This window comes from Lissotriton helveticus, chromosome 2_1 (genome assembly GCF_964261635.1).
Source record: "Lissotriton helveticus chromosome 2_1, aLisHel1.1, whole genome shotgun sequence".
Lineage (NCBI taxonomy): Eukaryota > Metazoa > Chordata > Amphibia > Caudata > Salamandridae > Lissotriton > Lissotriton helveticus.
Genome location: NC_136059.1, coordinates 453913603 through 453925388, shown reverse-complemented (window position 1 = coordinate 453925388; position 11786 = coordinate 453913603). Strand labels below are relative to the sequence as shown.

Below are 11786 nucleotides of genomic sequence, written 5' to 3'. Positions count from 1 at the left end.
GAATCACAACATGAGCAGTTGCCACATTTGTGATGGCCTTGAATGGGAGGCAAACGCAACATTGTGCGCAAGTCCGGCTTTTTTGTCATTGGCAGTTCCGCTCTTACCAAATGATTGGAGATGCTGTAGTTTTTTTTAAATGCGAACAGCGGTTCATTTTGAAACATTTGGTCCAGATTTTTTAACAGGTGCCAATTCTGTTTCACTAGTTTTTTCAACATGTTTGAATTGGGGCAGAAGGTTGATACAAATACCATTCTATCCATGGTCTTTTTTGATCTCTTTTCCAACAAACATTCTCTTTGCGTCCACAAAGCTCTTTTGCATGATTTCTTAAGGAGTTTCTTTGGGTATCCTCGTTGTTTTAAATTATTTGTCAAAACTTCCGCATGCCTTAGATATTCTTCTTTTTCTGTGCAATTACGGCGGATGCGGAGATACTGCCCATAGGGCAAGTTGTCTTTTAGACTCCGCGGATGGTTGCTTCCAAAGTGTAAAGCTTTGTTCCGGTCTGTTGGCTTTTTATACAGCGTTGTCGCTAGACCATCCATGGAGGGGTAAACCTCCACGTCTAGAAATGGCATCTTATCCCGTGAATAGTCCAAACTAAATTGGATTGATGGTACCCTGTTGTTGATCCATTGATGGAAGTTTTTTAGGTTCTCTTCTGACCCAGTCCACACGAAGAACACATCGTCTATAAAACGATACCAATGGGATTAACAACGATAAGACAACATTTACTGTCTTTCCCTTTTCTCCTGTGCTATTTCACGAAAAGTTTTTTTTATTTTTAATTGTAATTCTGTTTTCTTGTTTTAAAAAAAAATGAAATTAATATTTTATATTGATTGTACACTCATTGGATGTTTTTTATTATGCAAATAAATAGTCTGTTTTGATATAATTAGTGCTTTTCCTTCTAAGTGTTTCACAGGATGGAGGTAATTGTTTGAATCTCATGTGGGGATTCTGACCGAGCGGAGTGAGTGAATGAACTTGACATTATTTGATTCTCCCAAAAGGAAAAATATTTTTTTACTTCATAGTAACTAGGTGCTCTATTTCCTTTTGGTTTATACTGAGCCCCTCTCTTTTGTTTAAGACGGATTTAATAGACACCATACAATGAAAAAAGCGTACTACAGAAAATATGGAGTCTACTGGACAGCCTGAACCCTAAACTTTTCAGCCAGTTACCCCGAGGGTGGTGTTCCCGTGAGGAGTCATTCTTTTCGCCACACATTTTTCTGATAAATGATTTTTCTGCTGATTGTGCTTTAACACTTTTCCATTTTTTCCCACTTTTCCAAATATTTTTGAGGCGTTAGCATTGTATAGACTGAACTTTCAGTCATCGTGTGGTGTTCCATGCGGCTGTCAAGAGATGTTAACCAATATACTAAACTTTCTTCCCTGTGTTTTATAAGAAATAAAGTTTTTTTCAAAAACAATAGTTTAGGTGTTGGACGCATTGCAGTAGATACCCATGAAAATACGATAGATGAGAGCGTATTGCCAAGGCAAACACTGATACGAGACTGATCCGTTGCATGGCACACTGACATGATCTGTGTCCATAAGACAGGGTTTCATTGGTATTGATGTTCAAACTGACATGACCATCATTTTAATGTCCCAGCCTATACAAAAGGTATTTTTCCACTAATCAGTACATTCTCACTTTTGACATTCGGTATCGCTCCCCTCAAGGATGTGATGTGCTTTCAGGGGGGGGTAGAGGTGGGTGGCTGTAACGTAATCTCATCCTTTGTGTGTGGGGTTGTGATTAGGTTTCCCCTCCCTAATGTGATTCCTTGCATTGTATAACCCTTATAGGCACAAGAAGACTTGTTTGAACAGTCCAACTTCTAACTTTGGGTCAAATAGGGGACATGGTGCTAGGGCTGGGTGGGGGAGGGGGTTAGAACGTGTGTTCGTGTTTTTTCTTTTGCATCGTGGGACATGTGTTAAGGTGCGTGCTGGTCTACTAGTGTGTCTGGGGATTCAGTGGTTGATATTCTGTTCAGTGTCGTGAAATTAGTCGGCTATGACACGGATGCTTGTGATTCAGTCATTTGCTGCCGGAATCGCTGTACGAGGGCGGCCCACTCTGTGGAGACTCAGGAGTTTCTTTATGAACCCCATTGTCACTATTGTGCCACTGTTGCATCACTTTTTGTGACTCAGTGGCAGCGTAAATAATGTGCCATGTTGCGCCATATTTACAAAGTGGCATATCTAGGCATGATGCGTCACTTTGTAAACCCCTGTGCTACATTATAACTGCATCAGGTGGGCGTTCCCCCGCAAGAAATTCTTTGGCTACGTATTTTTTTTTAGATCTGTGGCATTTATTGTGTATTCAGGTGAAATGCAAGTGACATAAACTTCGTTACACACTGCCTATGTGTCGCACCTCCTTCCTGTAAGTGGTTACTTTCTTAACCCGTGGTAGCCAGCCTCCCTGGGGCATACAAACCCAAAATGCTGTATTACCATCAACACATTTCACTCATCAACGTCAAAATGGAGCGATGGGCTCCTGCACAAAACTGTTTATTTGAACATTTGTATTGCTTTTAATAATCACACGCTTTCAGGGCAGTTGTAACTCGTGTTGCTGACACCCAGCCAATACCACGTGTTTCAGGTGGTTTCAATCGTGTTACCTGGGTATCTGCAAAATGATCTTCTTAGAGTTTTTCGTGCTCAAATAGGTGTAATTTCTGATATATATATATGTTTCCCTTGTCTTCGTTGTTTGATTTTGCTTGCGAGAAACTGTCACACATAGTCATGGAAATTTTAGACTGAAATTATGAAGATATCACACATAAGCAATCTGAAACATTGGCAGCTCTAAAACTCAATGAAACCATGAAGATGTCACACATTAGCAGTCTGTAAACTTGGCAGCTCCGTGATCACCAGTTATATTACCCAAGGACACGTTCCTTGTCTTTCATGATTTGCCCAGAATCAGGATGTTGAGCCAACGCCGAAACTCAACACCAGTTCCCCAGTTCCATGGCTCCCGCCTCCCCCAACAAATTAAACGAATGTCTTTACTTTCCTCACAGTGTCCGGACTTGTCGAAAGAACTGAAGGTATACACTGTTCAGATAAGAAGTGGTAGTTAAGCATTATTAATGGTTTTCACCCACGACATGGAGCGACCTCCTTGCTCGGCATCTGAAAGACAACTGAAGGATGTTGCGCAAACACTCAACCGGTGTCCACTCCATGCATGGGCCATATTCAAACAATCAGGGCCAGCTCTAGGGCGGTGCGAACGGTGCCACCGCACCGGGTGCTGGCTTCCTGGGGGCGACGTATTTGCAAGTTTATTCTGTTTTTAAAGCACCTGATGCCGCGTTCCGTTCCTCTGGCAATTACCAGTCCTCATAAAAATGTCAAGTTAACTCCTGTGATTAATGTTTTTCCTGGCGAGAGATTGGAGTTTTGTATAGTTGATGTTTTGACTTATGTGCAGAAGGTAGTGCAGAAGGTTAATATGCCTGCTGCAAAGAACGTGTACCATGTAGATTACAGAGTGCATTTAATGTAAATAGATCAGCAGGATACTGCTTTTAAAAGAGACATCCTTTTGTTACTTGCAATTTATAACTTAAAGTCCTAATATAGAATAGTGAGGTATTAACTTTCATCACAGAACTGCTTACAGACTGCAAAGTAGACATTAGAGCATGGATTAATGTTGCAAAAAGGGTTAATTTGGGTAGAAATCGATTCTTCTTATTAAACAAAACTCACAACTGTGCTGTTTCTTTTTTTTCCGTCTCTGAGTTTGTGCTTCTCCACACCAAGCACTCCTAAACAATACGGCCTGCCAGTATGGATGAAATGTGACTCCTACACTTTTAGTCCTTTGGATTATGTAACACCCCCTCTGCATACATTATAACTGACGCAGGTATAATGTAGCGCAGGGGTTTACAAAGTGACGCATCTAAGCTTTGTAAATAGTGCGCAACAGGAGGCATGTTTAACGCCGCCGATGCGTCACAAAAAGTAAATGAGGCCTCAGTGTTAAAGGGTGCTAGTGAGGAAATCCGTGGCAGAGGTGGTCATTGGGGGGGGGCGCCAGCTAACATTGTCGCACTGGGCGACACCAGCGCTAAAGCCGGCCCTGCAAACAATAAAACTGCATTACCTTTCATGCAGGCACCACCGCGCTCACAGAACGCCGACCTATCATGAGCAACACATTCCAACAGAACTCGAGCACAGAGTGCTTCAGCAGAACACAGGCAAACCAGCAGTGTTACAATACATTGTGAAACCCATCATACCAAAATGTCACACTCCAATGTTCATCAAGCCCACATATGGGCAAGCAAAGCCCTGCCCACAATTCCGTACTCACTGTGGGACGTGCTAGTGATTTGGAGCGGCTTTCCTACACCTAACATGGCCGCCTCGCAAAGGCAGTCATACGTTCTAGCCAGAGAACGCGTGTTGTGACGCAGGGCGCGCGCACCGCCCCTCTTGGCATTCCTTTTAAGTCGCTGGATCTGCAGGCGCGCAGGCAGTGTAGTGGAGGCTCCGCCGCTGTGAGCTCATTGTTGCTGCCGCAGGGGGCGGGCTGTGCGAGGTTGGGCTCGGCTGTGGGCGCGGTACAGAGGGAGCTGCTCACTTGCCCTACTGCTGGTGACAAATGCCCGAGCGGACAACCCAGGGCCTGTGACCTGCCCGCTGGGCAGCCCGAGCCCACAGTGAGTCCGTGTGCCACCCGAGCCCGTGCGCTGCTCCCGGTCTCCGCGTAGTGCCCCCACAGGTCTTGCTCTCGTTGTGTGAGCCGGAGGAGCTGACAGCATGTTTGACAAGAGCAGACTGCCCTTTGTGCTGCTGGATGTGGTCTGCCTGGTACTGGGTGAGTATGTTCCGAACTTTTTCTAATGCTCGGCGTTTCCACAGCATGCTCCTTTAATCAGCAGCACACGTCACTGGGCATTACGTTTTACCTCACGTGCGTCTCTTAAGTGTGTTGTGCTAGTGTGTTTCAGTGCATCCGCGGGGTGTATATGTGTAATATTGCAGCTTGGCTGACTAGATCTGCTGCTGTCATTGCTGCATGGCCAAGCGTGACACTCGCCTTCCTCCCTGGAAGACACCGGTTCTGGGCGTCATCCTCCGTGCTCCCTACGAGTGTTTTGGCTTGCATTGCATGAGAACACGTATTGTATAATGCACACAAGTGATCTGGCGAGATAAAATACCGTGGCGGAGCAAACAGTCTATAAATATTATAGAATAGCAATTTTACTGGTTGAGACTTTGCCACTTAGTGTTTCATTTTATGCAGCCTGTGCGATAAAGATTGAGCTGATACTAACTAGTCTGTTCCCTGCATATCATAGTCAGACAGTTGCAAATGGGCTTTTATGAAATCGTTTTTAATGCCCGGCTGGTGTAACTTGGGAAATGTAAATCCAGTTGCAACAAATGGACATAATTAATTAGAAACCAAATGTGCAACTAAACTCGAAGCAGTTTTAGTTGTCCCAAACTCACGTTCTAAAAAGTGAGTCCAGTAGAAACCATCTGTAATAGTTAAGTTTGAGTTTTTACTAGTGCTGGCGACAAGTGTTTATGATAGTAATTTAAGTGAATTGTCTAGTTGAGCAGTTAGTTAGCAAGTGGTTTATGTTGAAAATGCGTATGTTGTGAGATGTATGTATTTATTTTTGTACATTAACTATAAAATGACTATAGGTGGCCAGCAAGCAACATTCCATTGGTTAATGTGTACGTGACTTTTGTGAGACCTCCTTAAGATTGATAAGGACCAAAAACGCGCCATAATTAACATTTTTATGAATAATTACCTCCCGTAGTGAGATAATTAAGCCCACCCAAGCATTTCCTTCATCTTTATCACTCCGATGTTGTCTGTTAAGATGCAAATGTGGCATTTAACTACTGGGGTTCTGCATTGTGACTAGGCTGGAATTAGAGGAGCAAGTTTGCCATGTCCTAATACGTTTTGTAATGTGTGTTTATCTAAAATGGGAATTAAATAAGTCGAACATTTTTTACTTCGTTTTTTATGTATAATCAATATTATGGCAGTTTATATTTTAAGTCGGTTACAAAAAGTTTGTCATCGGGACTTATTATATTATAAAGGTGTGTTAAATGTATTTGGGTTTCTGTTGAAGGTGCACCATATCCATTGGGCTGTTTCCTTGCACCATGAGTTTCAGAAAGGTGAACTACACACACTTAAATTGGCTAGTCCAGTGTGGAGAACAAAATCAGATCTCTTTATCTAGGCTTGCAATGGTAATACCTACCAGTTGTATGCATTCTAGAATGTCACTTTGTTTAATGTCAGCTTAGATTTTGAGATGTATTCTGACATCTTCCACCGGATTGCTTTTTAACTGCAATGTTAATACTTTGAAGATGTGCATTACCTCGGTTTTTGAAAGCGTGAATGGCGCTCGTAGTAATTGGGAGTTTACACTAGACAGAAGCTAAGTTGAAATCACTTGCGTCGCACAGTGATGTTTGATATCCTTCACAAATAGTACTTGAACATGCATTTTTATGGCAGTGAATTTTCTCAAGAAAATGTGATAAGCATAGCTCAATTAAAGTAAAATACTAGAGCCTGGAATTTCTCGGTAGGAAGCGCATAGTCAATAGCTATTTTAGCTGAGGTCTAGATCGTTATCCTTGAAACAGATGTGGACCTTCATGTCCATGAGGCTTTTATTTTTATAAGTAATATTTTGTACACATGTAATTGTTTGACATAGTTCTAAAATCCTCCCCTTGTGGAGGTCACTAGTTCCCTGTTTCAGTCTAGCTATTGATGCAATACCATTGGCCAAGCGGATGGAAGCTGTGCCTTTTCAATAGGCAGCAAGTCTCTGTGCTCCCAAATTGTTAACTAGCCACTATAAAATTAACAAAGTATGTTGCCAACAGGTTTAATAGTTTAGTCCTGCAGTCTTGTAACTGTAGAATTAGATGATTTGTTTAATGTCCTGTCTTGTATGCTGTGTATCCAGGGTCTGTGCCTGTTGGAATTCACTGTGCACCAGGATTTTACATTGTCCATCAGTCAGCATGAAGAGCTCAGAAGGTCTAGGGCTGAGTTGAGTTGGTGCCCACATTCTCATGGTAGAGTACTATTTTATGTGACTTATTTTAATAAATCGACTTAAACCTCCAGATTTACCTCTGTTCAGCTTAACATAATATAGGTTTGCTGTAGAGTGTTTATTGGGTCCAAGGACTCCACTCAGAAATCTAAAGCAGGTTTCTTAGAGGATTTGTAATTATGTTTTTGAGAAAAAGAACAACAGTGGTGTCTCTTATTGAAGGAAAAGACATACACAGCTGATAGTTTATCTTTACAGATTTGGCTGTGTCGAGTTGGTATTCGGAGAGATTGATGGTAGCGTACTGCTTGTTTTCAGAGTTAACTTGGAGCGTTTTAGAAATGTATCAGGTTTACATAGTGGATAGGCTTCTGCTTACCTTTCTGCACATTGTATGAACCACCTAGTGATAGTTAATTCTTGGAACATATGTATGCCTGCCTGCTTGGATAAATACATTTATTTAAATGGTTTACTATAGCGTATAAACAAGAAGAGAGGGGCTCTTAGTTACCCAGAGGGAAATGGAGCGCCAATATACTGTTAAGTAAAACAAGGGGTTTTCCCACTGGGAAGTATTATAACCTGTTACTAGATCAGGATTCAAACTCACAACCATCAATCACAACATTCATTTTGTGGAACTAGAACACTTACCAAGAAGGAACATATACAAACAAAAATATAAAAAAGTTGCAATTTATTTAAAAGATATTGGTTACACAATTTATCGACAAAGATATCAGTTAAAAACATATAAAAGACAAAAATACCTCAAATCTATACAATTTATAAAAATACAATCAGAGCCACCTAACGTGGACGTGGAGAAATATCAGAAAGACAATACTATCTGTCTTATTCATTTCATTTCGGACACCTAGTTTGTCAACAATGGAAGGAATGTTGTTCCTTTGAACCAGGATTGTTGTTGGCAACGCCGAATATGAATTTAAATTATAGCGTCGACGCGTTTCGGAAGCTTCAACTTGATAACGGCTTCCTTCCTCAGGACCAATTTATATTTTTATTCTCCACAACGTGAACGAGTTACTCCTAATGCACAAAAATATACAATACAATGCAACTGTTATACTAACATGTGGTGTATCATGGATTACATTTTTTTATTTTCCGTTTTGTTTCCTATTCCACAAGATTTATTCAAACTCTGCCATTAGGTCTTAACGAGAGGTTTTTAATAGAACCATAAATCCTGGCCCAACCATGTTCTGGACATTTGTTTCTCTCTTTTTTCTATATATATAAAAAAACTGGCAGTGCACTTGTTTATCAATACAACACATTAAAAATGTCTACATGGCCCTATATATAACATAGTGGTCTATTACCTTTTACTATTGCAACAATACTCAAAATGTAACCTTCTGGTTGTGTTGTCCACCTGTTTTTGTCCCATACATAGCCACACACAAATATCATTCATACCAATAAATTTGTATTGAGCACTGACCAGAGTGGTTCTGTTGCTCGTAGAAGGCTACCCAAGGTGTAGCTCCTTATAGCTTGTGAAGTCATCAAACTTTTTTTACTCCGATCTAGAATGTGGAGGAATATAACGTTTAGTGAGGCATGCCCAGATGTCAATGGTATTAAATTAGCTTCTTGGTGCACATTCTTTTTTTTTGTTACCTTAAATTTATTTTCAAATGCTTTTTAATTAGCAACTTCTCTGTTCGGAGAATAATTCAAAGACAGAACCGGCACAAACCTGCATAAATTGCAGAAAGAAGATTAGTGTATTATCCCCTCTAGTATTATTACGTTAGGGATCACTTGCATGGAAAAGCTCCTATGCATTCGTATCGAGATTTGCATTTACCTCTTTTCATCTGTGCCAACCAGCGTACTTGACTTGGCAGTTCCCCTCCGTTTGAAATCGTTTTATACTGCAAGACATATATTTTTTTATATATTGTAAAATCAAATGTATGTTTCTAACCAGATCAAACCTCCTATGTCTAAGAATCATTGTTCGTTCTTACCCAAAGGACAGGTCTTGTCTCCGTGGGTGGGGTTTCTGTTTTACAGCCGGGTAAGTTTTACTCGAGGCTGTATTGAAACAATATACAAAATGTGCCTATGATTAGATATAGTACTATTTGGCGATCCTCGATTTGCTGGCTTTATCGACTACACCATAAGGGCTGATTTGAAACGAACACAGTTTTAAATTCATAGATTCCTTACCTAACGAACGGGTTTCCTCTCCGTGAGGGGGGATTCTGTTTGGCAGTCGGGTATTTTAACACGTGGCTGCAAACAAATGCAAAAGGTGCATATGCTAGCGTCAGTTAGCTGTTTTTAATCCTAATATAAGGAGAACGATTTTAACGAGCAGTCTAAACTGTTGCTGTCCCTATGTTGCCCCGGGTTCCTTTCTTACCTGTTGAACGCACACGGCGAGTTTCCCCGGACCTGCTCTTCAAAGGCGTCTGATAGATCACCGCTTTTGTTTTGAGAGTATCGATTGCTCTCTGTGGGATGGTCGCTTTTAAAATGCATCATCGGGTCACATGGTGGAGATACAGCCCCATGTGACTCGTGAGGGCGTTGTATGGAAAGCGCCAATTTCTCAGTTTTTTTCAAAAAAGTTTCTTTTCCAAAACTTTAGGCTGTATTGTTCTTGTTGTGTACCTATACCGATGGGGCTAGCGTTATTTACGTCATCGGGTCACATGGTTAAGATGACGCCCCGTGTGACTCGAGAGGGCATTCTCCGGCGAGCACCAATTTCTCAGTTTTTTATTAAAAAAACTTTATTTTAGTTCGGGATTACAAAACTTTGTTGATTATATGTATATATTATTTTACCACGAAGTCTTCGCTTTCTATATTTTGGTCAAACTTGACTGAAATGTCTTTTTATTATTGTTTATATTCCCTGAGTAATGCAAAGATCAGCAATTTTTTTATCTATTTTAATTTGGTTGGTTTGAATCTTATGTTACTATGTCACATAAACCGGTTGTTCAGCTTTTGGATTACGTCCCTAATACTGTTAAGATGTTAGATTTGGCTGACGATACTGATATTTAAGGAATTGACTGGGGAAGTTCTTTTATTAATTGATCTATGTTACAATTCTCATCCAATCTTCTTTTGAATTGAGTCCATGGTTGACTGTATCTAGGGTTGAAATATACCACTGCTCTCTGTTTTTGCGTTTTGTCTCCAGATTGCCTCCTCTTTTTGAGCCAGTTATTTTTTCAATGACAAACCAAGAGAACTCAGTGTGTTTATGTTGCAGTTGTTTGAAATGCTCCACCAAGGGAGCATTCTCTTTATTGGTTTTCAGGGCAGATCTATGTTCTAACAGACGCAGTCTTATTTCCCTACCTGTTTCTCCTACATAGGCTAGTTTGCAGGGGCACAAAATTATGTAGACCAGGTTACTGCTTCTGCAATTATTTAAGGTTTTTGAGTTCATGGTGTAGTTGTTGTAGGTCAAGGACTTCCCTACGATGCAGTTTTCACATACAGAACACTTACTGCATTTGTGGTTTCCCACAGCTTTGTTACCATTCAATGTCAGTTGGTTGTTTAGGTTCTGTTCCCTGTAGGTATGGACCAAATTTTGACGGATATTCTCATTTCGTCTAAAAGCAAATATGGGTTTGGCCAATTTGACTTCCTTACCATCGTTTAAAATGTGCCAACTCGAGTGGATCACATTTTTCAGCTTGTTACTAATGTTGGAAAATTGGCTAACAAAGACTAATTTTTGGTCATTAAGTGGCTTTTTTGCTCGTGCGGGATCTGGATGTATCATTGTGTCGCGATCATAAAATCGTGCCCTTTTACACGAATTCCTGATTAGTTTTTTAGGGTAACCCCTCTCTTGAAGTTTTTCACTTAGATTGTTGGCATGTTTTGCATAATCTTCAAGAGTGGAACAATTTCTTCTAAGGCGAAGAAATTGTCCAAATGGGACATTATCTCTTTGTGAGCGGGGATGATAACTGTTGTAATATAAAAGGGTGTTTTTGTCTGTAGGCTTAGAGTAAAGTTCTACTTCTAGTTTGTCCTCCTTATGTTTTATGGTGATATCTAAAAAGTTTACGGCCTCTCGATCATACATAGCTGTGAAGCGGAGGTTTTGATCTCCTAGGTTTAACCACTCAAGGAATTGTTCTAGGGTGTCCACCTCTCCTTCCCAAATGAAGAAGATGTCATCAATGAAGCGCCGCCATAGTAAGATGTTTTCAAAAAAAGGCGACGCTTCATTGAACACATGTTTCTCTTCGAACTTGGCAACGTATAAACATGCCAAACTCGGCGCACAGGTGGCTCCCATGCTGGTGCCCTTGCGTTGTAAGAACAGCTCATCTTGGAATAAAAAAATATTACTTTTCAGGACCAGAGTTATGCATTGAAGTATAAACTCCATATTGGCCCCTCTGAGGTCTGCACTGTTTAGTATATCCTCCACCACATTAATGGTGTCATTTTGCGGGATATTTGTGTACAATGCCTCTATATCGAGGGTCACCATGATTTGGGTTTTAGGATTGTACACTTGGCCTTCCACTATTGAAATCATATTGGCTCAAGGGTTCAAGGCGAGCTGTATAGGCTCACGCCTTGAACCCTTGAGCCAATACGCGGATGTTTTTTTAAAACCACTTG

General features: G+C 40.8%; 1 protein-coding gene across 2 annotated transcripts in view; it reads left to right on the top strand.

Moving 5' to 3' along the window:
• Window positions 1–4520: 4520 nt before the first annotated feature.
• The window catches only part of PLPP1 (phospholipid phosphatase 1), a 319610-nt gene continuing 312344 nt past the window's right edge, over window positions 4521–11786 (top strand). The window contains exon 1 of one of the 2 annotated variants that reach the window (XM_078675088.1): window positions 4521–4897. In XM_078675088.1, the coding sequence (XP_078531214.1) occupies window positions 4840–4897 (58 nt within the window). In that variant the 5' untranslated portion in view covers window positions 4521–4839. The remainder of the gene's footprint in view (window positions 4898–11786) is intronic. The other variant, XM_078675089.1, reaches the window with a different exon arrangement.